We start from the raw sequence: 19,687 nt of genomic DNA, 5'->3' as shown, positions 1-19,687 counted from the left end.
TAACAATCTCAGCAAAGTTCAACTTTAATCTATGTTGGAAATTTTTACACCTTGAGCACATTATTTTGACTGTAGATGTTAACCCTCTTTTCAGTATAGTTTAATCATTATATCAATGTCTGTACGGTCATCTTAAGCTTAACTTTAAAGGCTTTTATTTATTGCATTGAACAGAAGTTTTACTTGTTGTGATATGTTTTTAATGTTTACAACAGTAATGGGGTTTTAGAACATCCACCAGACCTGTCGTTGGTATGAACTCGTTGCTTGTTTTTGGCCTCTGGTGGGAAGAATGTAAATGTCTTTACCTCAGACCCAACAGACTGGTTCTGTCAACAGCTGTCTATAAATACTCAGGCCTGCTCTTATTTTTAACGGGAGTCAAATCTCGGCTTGTGATTGGCCAGTGCCTCGTGAGGCCGGTGAATGTCATTGGTCGCTGCTGTGACGCTGATGAGCGGCTGGAGCGTCTTCACGCGTGTGACAGCCGTGTGGATTGAAGTCAGGCTCAGGTAAAACAGACCCGCTCCTTCAATCTGGTTTTGGTTTGAATTCATTTTAATTCTCGGTGTGTTCACTGTTCCAGGATCACTTTATTCCGTGACTTCATCTATAAGAATGTGCCATGTGTCTCACATAAACGGTGCTTACGTGACGTCGACCCCACGCATTTATTGTCAAACACATAGTACAAGTGTATAGTAAAGTTAAGGTGTTAAAACAAAGATCACAGCCACAGAATTACAAAATATCTTGAAAAAAATTCGTATGCAACCAACAAGCAGGATTAAAAGTATAGATGATCATAAACCCGAAAAGAGACTTCAACTGCATGTGAAGGATAAATATATAACCTAAACTTCTGTGTTGTTTTAATGTTTGTATTGGACCCTGTCTGGTGATCATGTGTCAGAGGGCAGCAGCAGTGGACACCAATGGAAGAGAAAAATTTAAGCAGTAATTTAAAAAAAATAAAAACAACTTTTGTACAAGTAAAACTCGTTAACTTATTAACACTTATGTTTACTTACAAGTGTGCAGCAGCATTATTACTTAATATAACCTGGTTCAAAAGTAGATCAACCTCAGTACTGAAAATGAGAAGCAGCACGTTGATTATTATTTAGCGTGGCGCTAACATGAGATACTGTCGATTTTGTGGAATTTTGGATTACAACATCATATTTTTTAAAATCATATTATTTTTTATTTTATTTTTTAAAATCATATTAGCATGTTTAATTGAGAGTTTTTAATCCCCTGAGCCTCAACTAACAGAATAATCATTTCTCTATTCATGCTGATGCATAAGGAATTATGGGTTCTTAGCTAAGCTACAGTACATTCTAGGATCGATTGATTGACTGAAGGGTTGAAGCTCTCTGAAAAACCCCTTATGTCTTATTTTTTTCTTATTTTTGCAGCAACCTTTTCCTATTATATATGTTGTCTGCCTTGAACGTTAAACAGACCCGGTGATATTTTGGGAGAGATATTTTTTCTTCTGGTTCTGATGGGAGTGATGGGGTTACGGAGATCTAAGAGGAACTTGCTGCAAGCTGCTTGGCTGTGTTATTTGGTGGCTGTTCAGGTACACTGCTGTCCAGACCCCTGCAGTAAGTGCTCAGGCCCAGAAAATGAGCAGTGTGAGGAATGCAAGGCTGGATGGACGCTCCATAATAACGCCTGTATAGGTACTGTATGCAGAAGTTTGGTTATGACTCTGGAAATCATCGTACAGTTGTGCTGCATGAGACAATCACACAAGTAATTCCTCTTTGTTTTAGACATTGATGAGTGTGACATGGAGCCGGATGTCTGTCCTGCTAACAAATTCTGCATCAACTCCAATGGTTCCTTTGAATGCCGAGGTATGTGGGCTGACTAAATGAACCTAATACATTTCAGAGAGAATTGAAAAATAGAAGTTTTGATTTATTTTGATATTAAATTGGCGGGTCTGTCCAACTGGCATTTTAAATGAACTTTTGGTATTAAATACTTTAATTATTTTAAAATACTTTGGTAGTAAACAGAGAAGAGTAGCAAATCCTCCCTTTTGGAAGATGGAAACAGCAAAAAGATTCCTTTGGGTTGTTAAATGGCTAAAACAATTAAATAATACTAATAAAAAGCCTCACGTACAGACCACAATTGAAGTGTGTTTGTCAGCATGCATAATATATGTATAATATAATAATTATACATGTATTATATGTATTATATGACAACGCCCCCAACGTTTTGAAGGGGTTGGGGGCTCATTCTACACAGCGAAACATGTGTATACTGAATATCTTTGGACACAGCCCAGTAACTAAGGGCTGTCACAGTGACATCATGTAACTTCTGAGGAGAGCTTAAATGTATGTGCCTTAAATGAAAAATTGAAACGGTCACTCACTTTTCAGACTGTGACCCAGCCTGTGTGGGATGTATGGGCAGCGGACCAGCGCGATGCAGGAAATGTGCCTCCGGGTACAGACTCAAAGGGCTAAAGTGTTTGGGTAATTGCATAAAACAACTATTTCTGGCAGGCATTCATTGTCTGAAACAGTCTGTTCATCTGTTGTGAGATTAAATCAAGTATCCCTCTTTCATTCTCTCAGATACAGATGAATGTAGTGATAGGGTCCTTGCTTGCCATGGCCTGAATGTGGTCTGCATCAACACAGACGGCTCATTCCGCTGTGACTGTGCTGAAGGATTTTTTCGGAGGGACAACTTCTGTGTGAAGCAGCAGCAGCCTGGTAAGTTTAATCACATAGAAAGATGTTTGCATCCCCAGTCTTGTAGATATTCCACATCACTGCAGCCATATATGTCCCTCTCACTGGGCAGGTGTTCAGGAGAAAGGCTTGTTTGAGGACATCCAGGACGATGAGGTGGAGGTGCTGCAGCAGATGTTCTTCGGGGTGGTGCTTTGTGCTCTCGCCACACTGGCTGCTAAGGGAGATCTGGTGTACACTTCCGTCTTCATGGGGGCGGTGGCAGCCATGGCAGGGTACTGGCTTTCTGACAGAGGAGACCGTTTACTGGACAGTTTCCTAAAGGGACGGTGAAGCCCGAATTTGTTTCGGAATGGACGTCGTGGTTTCGTATGGTAGATGTACAAATGTGCTTGGCAAAGCTTTATACAATTATTGTTCAGCCAAAGAAGGTACATGCCATCCATTAACCTGTGTTTAGGATAGAGCTCCAGTTTTCTTCACTGAAGAGACCTTAAAATAATGCTCAGTGTGAAAACCAACTCACACAACAGCCGTCACCATTTGCGTTGTTTCCTGTTGTTACACACTGAATTTTGACTCAGTCTGAGTGGGATTTTTTAATTAAATTATGATGTAGAACTGAGCAAAAGTTACATATTTTTAGTGCACATTTTAACTCATGCATCCGTCCATCCATGCCAACAAGGGTAATCCAAAACTTCCTTTTGGCAGCAACAGATGATCTAATACCTCCAGGTAATTCTCAGATGTTAAGTTAACAATGACTGTAGTTAACATGGCCTCCTTATGAAACCCATAGTGAATGTTGATAATCAAAATTGTCTTTAAACAAAACAAAGAAATGACATATAACACACACCAGTAGTTGTAAAATATTTTTATTTGTATAAAACCCATGTTTTATATCTTTCACCTATACTGTATCTTTAGAAGTATGCTTGCACTGTAAATATAAATCTGTAAATTGTGCATTGCGACATAGGGAATGTAGGAGCCAAATGATGCTTTGGGTCTCCTGTGGATAATTGGTCATGAGGTATAAATAGAAACCAATTGCTGGCTGGGTGAGGTCTTTCTGCCCGGAAGCATCAATAGTTTTTTGACCGTTGATTGCGTATTGATTGTGACCGTGAAATGCCAAACATTGAGATGTTTTGATGTAAACTATTGGACAAGTTAAATGGAAATTAAACAGAATATTCACGCAAAAGGTTGGCGTGTCGACTCTTGATTGAGGAAATGCATCAACGTGTCAACAACTCTAAACCTCAGTGGCTTCAAGCGTGGCTTTGCCTCTACAGGGACCATTAGTAATGCACATTTTTGTCCATTTTCATTTGTGTGTGTAGTATACAGTATCTCAAGAGCGTAGAACATACATACACAGGATTCATGTCTCATCATTTCAATGCTATTGTTATTTATATAACTTATAAAGAAATCAATAAAAGTTCAGATGAGACTGACTTTAATGAAAGGTCACCGTAAAGGGAAAAAATGGGGAAAAATTTATTGGCTTATTCTCTGTTCATCTGTTTTATTTTTTTTCTTAATAATTTCACTGTAGTCACCTTTAAAATACTGAAAACTCAGCTTGTTCAGCTCAGTGTTTGTTTGCATTACATAACAGTATCACACCACACATTCAAGTGGCCATTAGCATTACTTGTATTGGTTGAACATAAAAAAAATTACAGAGGCAGAAAGAAGGTCACCTTTATTTGATGGATATAAATAAGCTGGCCAACACTCAATAGTAATATTCTGATACAGCACATACAATAGCAAACTTGGGCACTGAGGAGTGCCTCCAAGGTTCAAAAACAAAAACAGGTCAGAGTATCCATGCTTCATTCAAAAATTTGACTCAGTCTCAGCTCTTTTCTGTAGGGACTTCCTCTGATAATTTTTTTAAAATAGATTTCCTCATGGATTCATAACATACATATTCTCTCTCTCGCTCTCTCTCTCTCTCTCTCTCTCACACACACACACACACACACACACACACACACACACACACACACACACACACACACACACACACACACACACACACACACACACACACACACACACACGCACACACACACATTCATACAGCACTCTTTTCTGTATACATGAACACAAGCAACCCCAAAAACATGCTGCACTCTCACAAAACTGCACAGGCTGTCTACTAATGGGACACAGTAAGTGAGACACACATCACTCTCAAACACAATATCACACCATCACGATGCAGATGCAGGTCATGAGTGAGGAATGATTCATCATGGGAGATTAGCTCACATTCAAGTTCACACAAGTAATCATTCGCATGCTGGACACTCACAGTTAACTTGTTCCTAGCTTTAACTGTACAGCTCAAAACATTTACTTATACAAAGAGTACAGTCTCAAACTGGCATATTCATCAAGCTGAAACCATAGAAAAAATACTATTAACCTAAATAAATGTCATGAATAATAAAAAAAAAGTAAACACAATATTTGTTCTTTGAAAGACAAATGTTTCTGGCATTGGTCACAGTGATTTGTTTAATCCAAAGCGTTCGGTAACATACAATAAAAGTAAAACAACCTGCTTAAAACAATAAATGGAGATGTATGTTAGACTTTTCATACTCTTCCTGGAAGGCCTTTAGAAAACACAGCCTGGTGAATGCAGGCCTTTCTACATGGCTGCTTCTGGGCACAGATGCAGACGCCTCTTGCTGACTGTGATGACAGTCATTCAAAAGCAGGATTAGTCTTCAGTCTTAGCCCAGAAAACCAGCCTCGGCTTCTAAGACTCTGTCTGTGAAACCTTTTGACACAATGCTTGAGAAATTGCTCTGCATAGAGAACAGGAGGTTATCCTCACATTATCACCTTCAGTTGGCCCATTATGTAAAAATCAAGATGCATGGGCACAATTGAAATGTTTTATGTTTTCTACCATGTAAATCATATATGGTATTTCATGGTAGGAGAACTCCCTACTTCAAGTATTCAGTGGATAAGGACCTGAAAATGGAGGATTCATATTCCGCCCTCTGGTGGTGAAAGAGGATTTTTGCTACTCTGCATCGTCTTCTCTTTTCGAAAGAAAACAAATAAGAACCTTTCTTCTCACATACTTAAATACAAAAACCAAAGTATCACATGGCCTCTTGTTTCTTGCTCGGTGACAGAAGCTGTCTGAAACAGACGAGTAAGAGACGATCTGTGATCACCTCCGTTTGTAAAGGACGGGGAGATGGAGAGACATTTATACACAGCAGTCAGTTCTATAAGGGAGACATACTGGCACCATGAGGGGAGGGAGAGCAAATGTGGAAATTAACAGTCTAATTCAATTCCACTGTACTTTAACACCATGTGTTGTTTTTTCTTTTTGTTTTGTTTTTGTTTTTTACTTAGTCATCGGTCACGGTCACATATGTCACCACTTCTGTTTACAAGACAACAACGACAACAAACACGCAAAGTAAATGCATCCTGACAGAGTCACTCAAACCTCCTATTGGATGTTAACAGTGATAGTCCTCACTCACAAGTGCAAGTTCCCAGCTGCTGCGTGCAGCAGAAGTAATCTTGTGGCTGCAAAATTAAGTACAAGTCCTTTTTTTTTTTGTTCACGTTGTCTATAGCTGAATGTTTAAACATCAAGAAAGGAATGTCACAATGCAATCTCTTCTAGACTTCTAGTTCCCATAAACTGCTTTAAAGCCTTTTTTTTTTCTTCTGTCTTGTGTTTTCAGACGGGGAATGTTACTTGCTGCTGAGAGGTTTTCTCACAATGTACAAATCAGAGAAAAGTCACACCAATCACCAGTCCAAATAAGACATCTTCTTGACCAGTTAGAAAAATAACGTGAAGAAAAAAAACATATATCATCTTATTGATTTTTTTTTCTTCTGACGACGTATAGACACACTCTATAGATTTCTCTCTATATGTATAATATATGCATTTCTATCATATATGTGTACAGTTTTTACGAGGCACCGGGCACCTTGTTGCGAAGGAGAAACAAGTCACTATGTCTGGGGGGGTCACAGACTACTGCTGGAAGAGGACGATTCAGGGAGAAGGGGATCAGGGGCCTGCAGGTAAAATACATATTGAACATTGCCTCAACTTCATAGTCTATTGTGTTATCAATATTAGCAATATTCATACAAGAAGATCATGTCTGCGTGGGTTTGAAGTGATCATAGTTCTTTTTCTCAACTCTGATAATGTGTCTGTTTGTCCATGTTGAAGCTCTTGTTGTTTGTGATCATTCTTGGTGCACAGGTTTCTGTAGAAATAGAGATCCAGATCTCAGCAACACAATCTCTTTCAAAAGGTCCGAAGGTTAGATCTTATATAAAGAACTCTTTTACAGCTGTTTATTAATCATGTTATGGAATCAGATCCCTCTTGTGTATGGGACAATGCTCTTGATCAGGTTCTCTGACACCGTTTAGTTTGAGCACCAGCAGAAGCACCATTAGTAAAAAATCCTGCGACACAGAGGAGGTGCATAGGAGCATAGCCTCAGAACCTCAAAGTAATCTCACCAATATTTTCTGACCGCTCTCTTGGCCACGTTGATTGGATGGTACTTTGAATAATAAACAAATCTGAAGTGGGGGTTTAAAATTGTATATGTTGTTAACTGCATAGATTAATCATTTTTGACTACTCGTATGAAATGAACAGAAACATTAACGGGAGCCACAGCATTTAAGAGTTGCAAGGCCCTGATCATATCGCCGAGGAATGCACCGAAGCTGTAGGCAAGTCTAAAGGCTTACAAACAGTAAACTCAGCATGTTTCTTCTTCATAATAATAATAAATGACAGTACAAATAACATGGAGTATGGTACAGTGAAGGGGCACTTCACTGTTAGAAATGCAGAACATTAGCTTCTCTATTAATGACTTTTGGATGGGACATCTATAAAAGTAAAAAAAAAAAAAGAGTAAAAATTACTTGCCACAAAAAGTGAAGTAACTCACTGAAAGAGGACACACAATAGAGGATCATGATAGCCAGGTAGAGGGGTCAGATTATTTCCCCATGTGATTCAGTAGGGCAGTGAGGATCAGGAAGCCATGACAGAGTCATGTGGGGAATCCAACCAGAGCCAGAGGAGTCAGTCAGGCATGTGAAACGGGCAGCAAGATAAACCTGATCTTGAAACAATCAAAGGAAGAAGGATGACTAACAGATACTGGTCTGGCAGACAGTTCTGGGATCTCTGCTGTGAGGATCAAGAGGACGTTGTTGGTCTGAAGAGGAGCAGCATGTGACAGGTGTGGAAATGTCTGCGAGATCTCTGCTAGCGTGCTTCCTTGTCGATCGCATTTCCAAGCACGAATCTACCACAAAGCACAGCTGTTTTTCCACCAGCAGCAACAGTTGTCTCTTTCCTTCAAATCCAGTCCCATATCAGCAGTCCTGCGTGGACGAAGTAGATGATATCCAGTCCTGTTCACACAAAGAAGAGGACTCAAGTCACCATGAGCAGGAAATGAATAAGAGCACTCTGTAAGTTCTGCTTCAGAGTAAAAGTAATATCTGAAGACATTAGTTTGGTGTTAAGACATTTGTTTTGTGTGTACTAATATATACTGTATATATATATATTTTCCCAATATGCCATGAGTGAGATTACCTACTGAGCTGACGGCCTCCCTGCATCAGTGTCCCCACCTCTTCCCCCGAAAAGAAACAAAGGTCCCATTGCTGAGTTTGATTGTTTGGAGGTAATAAATGTTTTGTCGTGCAGTGTTTCAACATCATGGCTGTGCTCCTCCAGTAGTGACTGAATCATCTGAATGATTATTATAATGACAAACACAAAATCATGCAGCTGCCTTATCTATTATACTAAAAAGCAGGGAATGCATTCAGAAAGTAAATGTAAAATAATAAATCAGGAACTACTCCTCACCCCTCAGAACATCATTAGAGCTTTGGTTGTCACAGCAAGGATTATGCCCATATACCCTCGTCATCATCCTGTAGTGTGTGTCACGCCAGCAGCAGAGAGACGTACATGAAGGGAGGGAAGTAGACAGAAGTCTGAGTCACTGATCAAAAGACATGACTGAAAAAAAAAAATGTGACAGAACGTCACATTTAGAAGAACGCTAGATGGTTATTAAGCTACAGTAGCTTAAAATTAAAGTAGGTATCATGTAATGCTGTAATATGGTAAACACAGTGTAAGAACGACTGTATGCTGCACTTCCTCCTTCCCAGCCTGTCAGAAGTGTTAACAAAGCTGCACATTTTGCCGCCTGCAAATTGTCTGAATTACTAAAATTTGGAACCCTGCTAAAAACTTTTGCCTTGTCCAGAAACCACAATTCTACCGTAGAGAAGGGGAACGTTGTTAAATAAAAATACATTTTGTCCTCCAGATAATTTGAGGTGACAAAACAAATTAAATTCAGACGGTAAATGATAAACACTCAATGCCTCACATGTTGAGAAATGTCTAACCTGGTCTGGGGCGGGGCGGTGACCAGTATGGGGGGGTCCTCGAGCCATTCCTCCACGATGATGTGGGGACGGGTGACGTGGATGCTGAGCGTGGTGCGGGTGTTGAGGGTGTTGTGAGTGCTGAGGGTGTTGAGGATGCTGTGAGTGTGGATGCTGGGGGTGAGGTCCTTGTTGGGCGGGGCCATGTGGGTGCTGAGGGTGAGGGTGCTGAGGAGGGGGGTGTCCGTGAGGGTGCTGTGGAGGATGCTGTGGGTGCTGTGGGTGAGGGTGTTGAGGCTGCTGGGGGCGAGGATGCTGTTGGTGCTGGGGAAGAGGTTGGGGGTGTTGTTGAGGGTGTTGTTGAGGGTGTTGCTGTTGGTGCTGTGGGTGAGGAGAGTGTGGATACTGGGGTTGGGGCTGCTGTGAGTGTGGGTGCTGTGGGGGTACCTGTGAGTGTTGCGGGTGTTGTGGGTGTTGTGGGTGTACGCCATGTGGGTAAGGGCTCTGCTGGGTGTGGGGGGCGTGAGGGTACTGGGGCTGGGACTGAGGCTGGGCGTGTGGGGGCTGAGGCTGGGGGTGGTGAGGCCCGTGTTGGTGATATTGCTCATCGTCATAGTTGTCGGCAATCAGCTTCATTCTGCTTTGAGTCTGTAAAAGAGAAAACTGGTTGGTGGGGGTCGAACTGGTGGAAAGAACACGTCAGTGTTATTAGTGGACATAAATACAGGAAGACCTCAAAGGGCAATGACATCCAGTACAGTCACCCCGAAACCAGCTTAGCTTAGCATAAAAAATTAAACAGGGGCTAACAGCTAGCCAGTGTGATCGTAACAAAATCCATCCATCAGTACAACTAATGATACATAATCAATATGCTATAACCTGTCATGGTTCTGTTCTGTTGGTATGCTTGCAGGTCTGTCAGTGTGAAAGCTCATTTTCTCCTGACAGGGTGTGGCTGGATCGTAGCAGCTGACGGAGCCTCACCAGTTCCCACTCTGCTCATCAGCCTCATCTTTAAAGGCCTGGTTATTCCCGAGGAGGGTGCCGGATTATTCCGTCCTTTTTCTGTGATGCGAGTGTTTCTCTCAGTTGCAAGTGCTTTTCTATGTTTTTTAGTTTTGTCATTTTTGCTCAGCGGTTTTTTGTTAAGCTCAACTGCGTTTTTGTTTAGTCTGTTGATTTTTACTTGTGTGTCAGTCTCTGCTCCCAGAGGTCCAGACTTGAACTACCCTTAACATAACCTCCTTCACTCACAATCCAAGCTGTGAGTGAAGGAGGTTATGTGGAACTGTTTCTGGCCTGCAGAGACTTTTTGGAGTGTCCACTGATTATTTCTGGAGTCTAGCTGCGCAAAGATCAGCATCATCTGGCTTTACCTTCATTACTGGTATTTCATATTTACTGTATGTAATATTAAATTCCAAATGTACAACTAATATCAGACCTAAAAAGTTGAGACTTCACCTAACCGTGATGACCACTAGGCATGACAAAGAACATTAAGGACATAACTTCGGCCTAACCACAATTTGCCTATTTTGTACTTTTCTGCTATTGTGTACTATTCTCTTGATTGTATTGTATGACTGCGCTACTGTGATTCTGGACACTGCAATTTCCTTTGGGATCAGTAAAGTATCTTTGATTTGATTTAGAAAGATAAAGAAGCTGAATTTCAATGAGTAAAAACTGCAGCTAATCTTACGAAAAAATGTGACTTGAAATGAGCCCAGACTTAATTTGTAAAAGAAATGCTAAAGCACATCTGATTCACGCAGCAAATTAGATGTGGCATTAGGGAAAAGTGCTAAAACAAAACCAGCAAAGAGCATCTGTGGCCGTCTCAATGCAGTGGATAAAAATGGGTGGATGGCTTGTGGAGCTGAGTCTTTTTCATTCTGATTAATATTGCCTTCAAAAGCAGCAGCAGTACAGACAGAATGTTGCATAGCGTGATGGTGGTGAAATACTAACATGCTGTTTGAGCTGGTGCATCAGTTTGTCCCGCTCTCTCTTGAGAGCCAGCACCTCCTCCTGGGTCTTCTTTTTGTTCGAGGCAGATAGTTCCAGCAGCGCTATATTAGCGTCTTTCTCACTGATGGCTGCCAGCAGAGCTTGTTGCCTGAAGAAATAAAACGTAATTCCATCAGCACTGAAGTTTTGTGAGATAAAAAATACTAATGAAAGGTAGATAATGGATGAAAGTCATCACATGAAGTGCTTCAAAGTAGAAGTATAAATAAAACTATCAGTTGAATTGAAGTTCATTAATGGAAATTTTAATTTTTAGAGGAGTTGTCATGTGATCATCTCAAACACGAGAACACAACACAACTAGACAGCCATCTTGTTTTATCTGCATCAAACAAGATGGTTCCATGCCTCTTCTCTAACAGGGGTAAATGGAGAAGGATTCAGAATTAGTGATCTCACACCATACTTTTTAATTTCTTTAAATCTACCCGTGGATCCTCTGAGAATCAAGAATCCATGATATATGGACCAATACATGAATTATTGAGTGAGAATGCTCATGCTTTCTGTTTAATGCGTTTATTTTTATATAATAAACCATGCTCTAATTGTCACCTGAACTGTTTTCAGAACATACTGTACTTAATTGGTTAGTTTACTTTTTCTATAACATTAAACGTGTGACTTCATAATGGAACAATGGAATAATCAACTGTCAGGATGACACTAACTTCATCTCCAGTATCTCCTCCAGCTGCTTCCTGCGCTCCTGCCTCATGTTAGTCAGGTGGGTGTCCCTCTCCTGCAGCGACTGCTGGGTGGACGACAGCCGCTGCTTGGTGGAATCCAGCTCTTGCCTCGTCCTCTCCAGTGTGTTCATGAGCTCCTCCAGCTGGCAATGTGTAGGAACACACACCAATTATATAAATTAAATACACAAATGTTTTATAAAATATGAAAACTTAAATCATCAATCTTTTACACTGTAGCCAGTTTAGTACATCCAACTATGTAAAACCCTATCTTAATATAAATTTGGATTTTGATGACTGGCGACCATTTCTACATCTCCTGGGTAAGAGCGTACTTTTAAATGGTGACCGCTGTCCAAGGAGCCGTCCTTACGAGCGTCTTGTCCTAAGCCTTTCCTCTCAGCTTGTGGTCCCAGTTTGATGTTTGGTCCCTTCTTAGTCTGGTCTTTACCACCTTGTCTGTATAAACACATAGATATGACACAAAAATCTTTATGCCCCATGTCTTCAGTCACTGTGGTATTTATCTATGAGGGAATACATGATTTCCACAGTGTTAAAAAAGCATGTTAATGAGAGTTAATTGTCCTTATATTGAAACTTGAAACTCAAACATGATATGACATAATAATGCTCATGTCATGTCCCTTGAATGTATGTTATTTTTTTAGTAAATGGAGATCGCAGAACTGCAGGAAGACATGAGCTGCAAAGATGATTTTCAGCTTTATGTGACTATAGCACTGCTGAGATGAAAGAAGGATTGACCACGAGAGTTGAGATGGGTTTAGGCAGACAGGTAAAAGATGGAGGGGTAGGACAACACCTACCTTGGAGCTAGACTGCAGATGGGGAAAGAAAAGGGTAGAAGAAAAGGGTATGACACGATTGGGGGAGACATTAGAAGCAGAGACAAGAAAAAACAAAAGAAACAGGAAGACGGTACAGAGAACCTAGTCGAGATAAATGTATTTGTTGTCAAATATCAGATTACAAAGCTGCATGTGACGGATGCTGCTCTGCCGATGCAGGATGCACCTTCTCTGACAACATGGAACCGTGTGCATCTGCTGCCAAGCCTGGGATTGGCAGACATGCAGTCAGACAGGCAAACATCAGCCGGGCAAGAGAAGGGGTGAGGATGGGTCCAAGTGCAAAAGGAGGGAAAGTCAACCATGGTTTGACCAGGAGAGGGAGGGTGGTAGTCAGACTCAGTCATGAATGAAGGGTTATTCAGACAGAAGACACACGACTGAATCGACATACTTCAGTACCAAGGGTTCAGTCCAGACTCCACCTACTGAAGCACCTCACTTAGTGAGTGCTTGTAGACCTGGGGCCCAGCTCTAGCCATGCAGACAGCTAGGCCGGTCATTTCTCTGTTAGGTCAAGCTTGGCACAGGGCGGGTCAGGAGGGGGACCAGGGATGAGGGTACATGGAAAGATCATTAGAGAAAAGGCTGGAGGGTTACCTTACTGGGGTGATTGTGATGTGATCGTGACTGAATGACGTAGGGAACAGTAGGCAGATGGGTGGATGGAAAGAGTGGGGAAACGTGCTAATGTCAGAAAGAGGCCTCAACTCGAAGATCAGAACTTCACAGACACAGTAAACTACAACAAACGGCCAATGCTACAAACAAAATTACAAAATGTGTTTGTGTGCTTTAGTGAGAACATACTGTAGTTTAAACAAAAAACACTGGTGGTTACTGTGTGGTAAATCAAAATGGATGAATGAAACTGGAGCAGTTTGAGCAATAAGACCACGTTCTACCTACTCTACAGACTGGGAATAATACAACATAAAATACAGTATCTACAGTTGTACTTACAATTATACATCTCTTACTCTATTGCAAATTTGTTGGTGGGTTTCTTTCAACAGGGACAAAATTTTACTGAGTAAGTTATGAAATTTTGTCAACTGTGGGTTTTCTGGTGTAATGTGCACCTGCAGCACTACAGGAGCATGAATAAACTGATCAGAGAATCAAAGGAATATCAATGAATAATATTTATGACCCTGTGAATTCATACAGAATCTACTGAAAAAAAATGATTTGAACTCCTTACCTAAATTCAAAAGTTTAAAAGAAAAACAATTAAATCCAATGTGATGCTTGGATTTGATGATTTAAATAATAATAATACAGTTTGTCAAATATTAAAATATTTGATGACATTATTTGTGTCAGTTAGGAATGGATGAATATTAACATTGGTACCCACATGCAATTTGACAAAATACACGTGCAGTGCGTGTCCTACACACTCAAACAGAATAAAGTAATTAAAACCCACTTATGGAACACATACATTTAACCACAAACCGAGCATGCTAAGGGAATCCAAGCAGTAATTATCCAGGGGTTTTTGCATCACGCCTGCAACAAAAACACCAGGATAATAGACGGACAGGCCATCACTGTGATACAAAGATCCGTGGGTCCTCTGGACAGGAGGCAGACTCAGGGACGTGTGTGAAACCAGAGGTAGTTGCAGCATTTCAAAGTCAGAGACTTGAACCATACAGCCGAGCTGAAGTGCCAGGGCAGAGCACTCACTTTCCCAGGAAATCCCACACCATGCCCCCGATCTGCTGGGGGGCAGCAGACACAAAAGGAAGCGGGTCAGGGGGAGCTCTGCCACCGGGACGAGGGATGAGGCGAGGGGCAGAGGGAGGGGGGCTGGTGTTGGTGGGTGGGTGGGGCAACAGAGAAAGAGTCGAAAAAAAGGTTGAAAATAGTTTCAAAAATTTTTTTTGAAAAGGAAAAATGGAAGTTAAATATAGGTGTGACCAACGACAGGCAGGGTGGAGAAAGGGACGGGTGAAACAGAATTAAAAGAGGAAAAGGGCAGGAAAAAGAGGGTAAAGATGGCAAAAAAGACAAGAAGACTCAATTAATGCAACAACACTCACATGTCTGACATGATACTGAAATGAAATGTCCTCGACTGGATAACTGGATTTTAAAGGAGGTGGTGAATGTTGGACTGCTTATGTGGGAGGGGAAAATAGAGTCCAACAAATGAAGTCTAAGTCTCATTCCTGTCCAGCTGAATCAGAGTCCCATCAGATGACCAGAGCCCAAAGCTGCGACTGGGCAAGAGTAGAACCGTGATGGGACCTCTGGCTTTACTCCATTCACTCAAATCCGTTTGAACTGTCAACATCTAACATAGCACATCTTGCAGACAGCCATCCAGTGCGTCTCAACATGCAGCATCAGCTACCACCCATTTAAAGGTATATTTGTCACACATTGACTGGATCCAGTGCGGTCTACTCTTAGCTGGCCCCATTAGGACACAGTAGTTTTAGACAACAGAAAACAGGAACACATCTATGTAAAGGTGTGTAATATCATAGAATGCAACGTGATTGTCAACCCGCCCCTGATTGGTTCCATCTGTTTTCCTCTACCTCATGTATAACTAGTCTGTGTCTCCCTTTGTCCTGCCAGTTTGTCTTGAGTTTTTGAACCAGAGTCAGTCTGTGTTTCGGGTCATGCTAAGTGAGATTTAAATTCTTTGAAACAACATCTTGTTATTCTTTGATACTTTGCCACTGTTATTTTGAAACTTTTGCTCTTTGTCATGGTCTTAATTATTTACCTCTGTAAAAGTGATTTTCAATTGGGACTTTGTTATTAAAGATTACTGATTTGAACTTTCCTTTCTGAGTCGTGAATTTGGGTTCAAGTCCCTGTTCAGGTGTAGGATAGGACTAAGTATAAATGAAAAACTTAACTTGTCATATTTTTGTTGAACTCGCTCTTGGTGGATGATGTTTTGATCGATGTCCTCATATATTTTTATGGTAGAAATAGACACCAATAGGAAGAAGACAAACATACAATGCAATTCTACATTTTTCTGTGTTAGACTGTGATGTTGTTGATTATTGTTGTTTGGGTGTAATAGACACACTACATGTGTGTCATTAATCTGCTACTTGGTTTATTGGAACAAAGTGGTGTCATTACATATGTGCAAGAAAAAAGCAAAAAAGAGGTAACAGCAACTCTTCTTCCTATGAAATTTTGAATGTCATGATTTTACTGAAATAATACACAAATATTCTCTTCTCTAAGGGACAATAACAATAAATAACTGAGGAAAAAATGACGGTTCAGATTATTCTGAACTATTTTTTACCTCTCCAGTTCAGCGATCTTCTTGTCCTTGTCATTCTTTTCTGTCTCCACCTCTCGCAGGATGTCCAGGAGTCTCTCCACCTCCGTCTGAGACTTGTTGGCCTCATCCTTGTAGTAGCCCACCTCCTTCTCCAGTAGCTTCACCCGGTCCACGTACTCCGGGTTCCCTCTGGAGCCAGACTGCTGCTCCACCTCGTGGGCCTTCTGCATCCACACACCAGAGACACAAACAAACAAACATGCAAACAACCCAAGGTACATCCAGTTAGTTATGTCAGCTATAGGAAAATAAAATTAAAATACAGGATGTTTTACTGCTAATAAAAGAGATATACATACATAAATACAGCACATTGTGGTGTATCGCTGTCGTATTTACTACTACTGCTGTCATTGCCTCTGAATGAATGAAGTTGAGTAAAATTTTAGAGACATGGGCATCATTGCTAGTGCGGGTTCATTAGCTTCAGGAGAGTTAATGTTGAGCTCCTTTAAAAGACCCTCTGAGACACCCAGTCATTTCAACACACTTGGTGAGTTTGCAGAATGCACCAAGTATGTATACCTTAGGTGTCTGTTTGCAGTAGTTTAATTGACAAAAATGGTATAAATCAGCAGTAAATCATGATTCTGTCTCATCAGCTCTCAGTCACTGACTGATCAGAGCTCAATATGGATCTAATCCTGCATTATTGCAACAGTTTATAATTCTCCATTGAGTACATCACAGTGCTACACATCACCCTTTGGAAAATATGCAGTCATACATGTCAGTACAGGTTGCAGAAGTGCAAGAATCATACAGAGCCAGAGAGCATCCACCAAAACAGCAGTGATCCAGACCACAGCTGATACCTCAGCTGACAGCACCACACGGAAGAAGAAGAAGCGTGGCAACACTGACAGTGACAACATGCAACAAGGTTGACCGTATCATGCAAACCCAATGAAGCTGCACAGTCTTTGAGATTATCACTCTTTAAAATAGAGGGAAAAAATGCAACAGGGACCAAGTAAATCCGATGTCTGATATTAAGTTTCATATTTCAAGCATGAGGAGTGATGTTAGGATTCAACTTGTGGGACAAATTTACAGAAAGCTCCACAAAAAATGGGATTTACTGAAGCACGTGGGAAAATATTAAATGATGGCATCAGCTTCAAAAATAAATATCAGTGTATCCTTCAAAACAATTGTAATCCTACAATAAACACAATTCTGAACTAGACAAAAAAAATTCATCATCTTTGACCAGAATTCAGTAACAAGTGGAAATGAAGGAAAAGGAAGGAAAAGGTCTACTTTATTTTCACATGGTTTCAGGTATAAGAATCTATGAGGCAACTACAAGTTACGGTAATCCCTGAACATGTACTTTGACTTTATTATTGTATACAGTAGGAGAGTAGGTTTTGTAAGAGAAAGTTACTTGATGTAATTTGTCCGTCAAAGTAAGAACTGTGAGCTTTTACCTGTGAGTACTAGCATGACAAATTACAAGTGTATATATCCTGCTCTCAAACTTTTTCCCCGATGAGGGACTAGAGACCACAAAATGTGTCTTACACTTAAAATCTGACATTGGACATAAGTATACCAAAAGCCTTGTGTGCAAGAATAAAAAAACACACTTTATATAAACAAACAAACACAGATAAACCAAGTATAGAGCCAAAACAAGGAAAACACACAAAGCAGATACACTGTGTACTATAAAATTCTAACTGACCAAACAAAATTAACTGAAAACACTGCATATGTAGCACCAGTGTCACCCATGTGTCACAAACACAAATCACTGCAGAATGAATACGCTGCATTGGACTGGAGTGCAACATAAAGCTCCATATATTAGTACAGTGCAATGACCAACATGCATCTGGGTGGGTCGGTGGGAGAAAGCCTTCGCTGGGGGGGGGGGGGGGGGTTGGCATGATCACCATCTAGCATGTTTCAGAAGAAGTCATCAGTGTCCTCATGCTTTCAATATGTGTCTCGGAGAGCTCAAGAGAGGGACTTACAGGATTGTTCATGTGACTGAATAGCTGCTCAGCTTGCTACATTGCAAAGGAAGAAGTTGATTGGAACGGAGGGAGTGGGGTGGGATCCGCGAGAGTAAGTGTTTGGATTTGGATCGAACCAAAGGAGAGAACAGCAGGATAAGACATGTTACAATACATGTTTGACAGAGCAGTAACATCAGTAAAGCACATGTTGTTACAGGGTAAGGGAACACATCAGGGACAAATGCTGATGAACAGACACAGGGATTTGGATTATGGAGTAGGAAGCCACTGAGAGGGGTATTTAATGAACTGTCAGCTCCCTGCAGGTCCCTAACAGAACAGTGCTGCATGTTACGGGAGGGAATGATGAGGTAACCAATAACCTGGTCAACTACTTTATATAAGGTGGGTCTCGGAGGTAGGGATCTAATGTTCATGAGATTTTAACTGACAATGAAATTTTCATATGAAAAACTTTTGCTTGAGTTGACTATCTTATCTACCTTTTATAATGATAATAATAATAAAAATAATAATAGTAACAACAAAACAATAATAATAATAATAATAATAATAATAATAATAATAATAATATTTAGAATTATCATTGATGATAATTAACAATAATCATGCCGAAATAATCACAATAAGGTAATGTCATGATTATGACAAACCTGTAGGTGGGGATCTCATTGTGGAGTCTGTGTTTGTTGTATTAAAGTCCTTATGTGTGACTAAACTAAAAGGGACAGTTACATTCAGAAAAAGGACATAAACAAACAAACAAACAAACACACTAACGACTAACAAAAAATGCTAGCAAAACGGTTTATTTGAAACTGAATGCTCAATGTGTTGTAAAGAAACACTAGTTGACAAAGCAACCTTATCATGAGGACCACATCCCTGTTGATCACACCACATTCCTTGGGTGTAGATCATGTGACACAATAAAAAGCTACAAAACAGATTCCACGTGAACCTTTTAAGAGTGCCTTGCCAACAGTTCATTTGAATGTTTGTATGCTTTCTTTATGTCAAACTGTTCAACCTGTTAGCGTTACTGGACTGAAGGGAGTCCCCACCCCACATATTTGACTGGAGCATGATGAAAGAGGTAAACGGTTCTTACACTACACCATACACTATAATATACAGACCTTTTTGTCTGTTTTGCTTTACAGCTGGTTGTTATATATAAAGTTATGTAATTATTTCTTCCACCATGGTTTCCTAAAACGTGCTGAGAACAATACAAAATATAGACCGAGGTTCCAAATGAATAATTAACGTTTCATAATCTCATAAGCAAACGTACACATTATCCACATTATCCAGTAAGGGCTTCTGTTGGATGAGTCTCACACCTACCTTCTGCAACTGTGTCTCCAACTTACTACACTCCTCTTTTTTTTGCTCAATGGCGATCTCCAGTGATTTGAGCTTTGAATCCTTTTTGAGGCCAGAAGACGCCAGGGATGAAGCGTGTTCCTTCAAATCGATGAGACTGGACTGCCGGTGGACAAAGAGCAGATATGAACAAGGAGGCCTAGCTAGTCCACATTTACAGAGATGGCATCTTAAATATCAGATA

At 40.5% G+C, this 19,687-nt stretch overlaps 2 protein-coding genes across 3 annotated transcripts in view; one reads left to right on the top strand and one right to left on the bottom strand.

The window, feature by feature from the left end:
- The first annotated feature begins 395 nt into the window (after nucleotides 1–395).
- LOC137595407 (protein disulfide isomerase Creld1) lies at nucleotides 396–4,310 on the top strand. 2 transcript variants are annotated; one of them, XM_068315491.1, is made up of 6 exons: nucleotides 396–512; nucleotides 1,425–1,694; nucleotides 1,788–1,871; nucleotides 2,412–2,507; nucleotides 2,610–2,750; nucleotides 2,842–4,310. In XM_068315491.1, exons 2-6 carry the CDS (start codon nucleotides 1,514–1,516, stop codon nucleotides 3,060–3,062), a joined length of 723 nt encoding a protein of 240 aa, XP_068171592.1. In that variant the 5' UTR covers nucleotides 396–512; nucleotides 1,425–1,513; the 3' UTR covers nucleotides 3,063–4,310. The 2 variants fall into 2 exon arrangements, with proteins under 2 accessions (XP_068171592.1, XP_068171593.1); XM_068315492.1 differs by having other exon boundaries at nucleotides 444–512; nucleotides 1,592–1,694.
- A 124-nt stretch (nucleotides 4,311–4,434) lies between these two features.
- Nucleotides 4,435–19,687, bottom strand: part of erc2 (ELKS/RAB6-interacting/CAST family member 2) — a 33,147-nt gene continuing 17,894 nt past the window's right edge. The window contains exons 10-18 of the mRNA XM_068315487.1: nucleotides 19,465–19,605; nucleotides 18,109–18,144; nucleotides 16,088–16,290; nucleotides 12,262–12,385; nucleotides 11,906–12,066; nucleotides 11,175–11,322; nucleotides 9,219–9,845; nucleotides 8,665–8,732; nucleotides 4,435–8,198 (exon numbers count right to left, since the gene is read on the bottom strand). Of these exons, the coding sequence (XP_068171588.1) occupies nucleotides 8,706–8,732; nucleotides 9,219–9,845; nucleotides 11,175–11,322; nucleotides 11,906–12,066; nucleotides 12,262–12,385; nucleotides 16,088–16,290; nucleotides 18,109–18,144; nucleotides 19,465–19,605 (1,467 nt within the window). The 3' untranslated portion in view covers nucleotides 4,435–8,198; nucleotides 8,665–8,705. The remainder of the gene's footprint in view (nucleotides 8,199–8,664; nucleotides 8,733–9,218; nucleotides 9,846–11,174; nucleotides 11,323–11,905; nucleotides 12,067–12,261; nucleotides 12,386–16,087; nucleotides 16,291–18,108; nucleotides 18,145–19,464; nucleotides 19,606–19,687) is intronic.

Source organism: Antennarius striatus, chromosome 5 (genome assembly GCF_040054535.1).
Source record: "Antennarius striatus isolate MH-2024 chromosome 5, ASM4005453v1, whole genome shotgun sequence".
Lineage (NCBI taxonomy): Eukaryota > Metazoa > Chordata > Actinopteri > Lophiiformes > Antennariidae > Antennarius > Antennarius striatus.
The sequence above is the reverse complement of the archived record's forward strand: the minus strand, read 5'-3'. Positions and strand labels throughout refer to the sequence as shown.

Bases quoted from the DNA above. Each gene is read 5' to 3' on its own strand.
- LOC137595407 (XM_068315491.1), top strand. From the start codon at position 1,514: ATGGGAGTGATGGGGTTACGGAGATCTAAGAGGAACTTGCTGCAAGCT. The intron at 2,508-2,609 runs GTAATTGCATAA...TCATTCTCTCAG, and splicing joins CAAAGGGCTAAAGTGTTTGG to ATACAGATGAATGTAGTGAT. The intron at 2,751-2,841 runs GTAAGTTTAATC...CTCACTGGGCAG, and splicing joins TGTGAAGCAGCAGCAGCCTG to GTGTTCAGGAGAAAGGCTTG.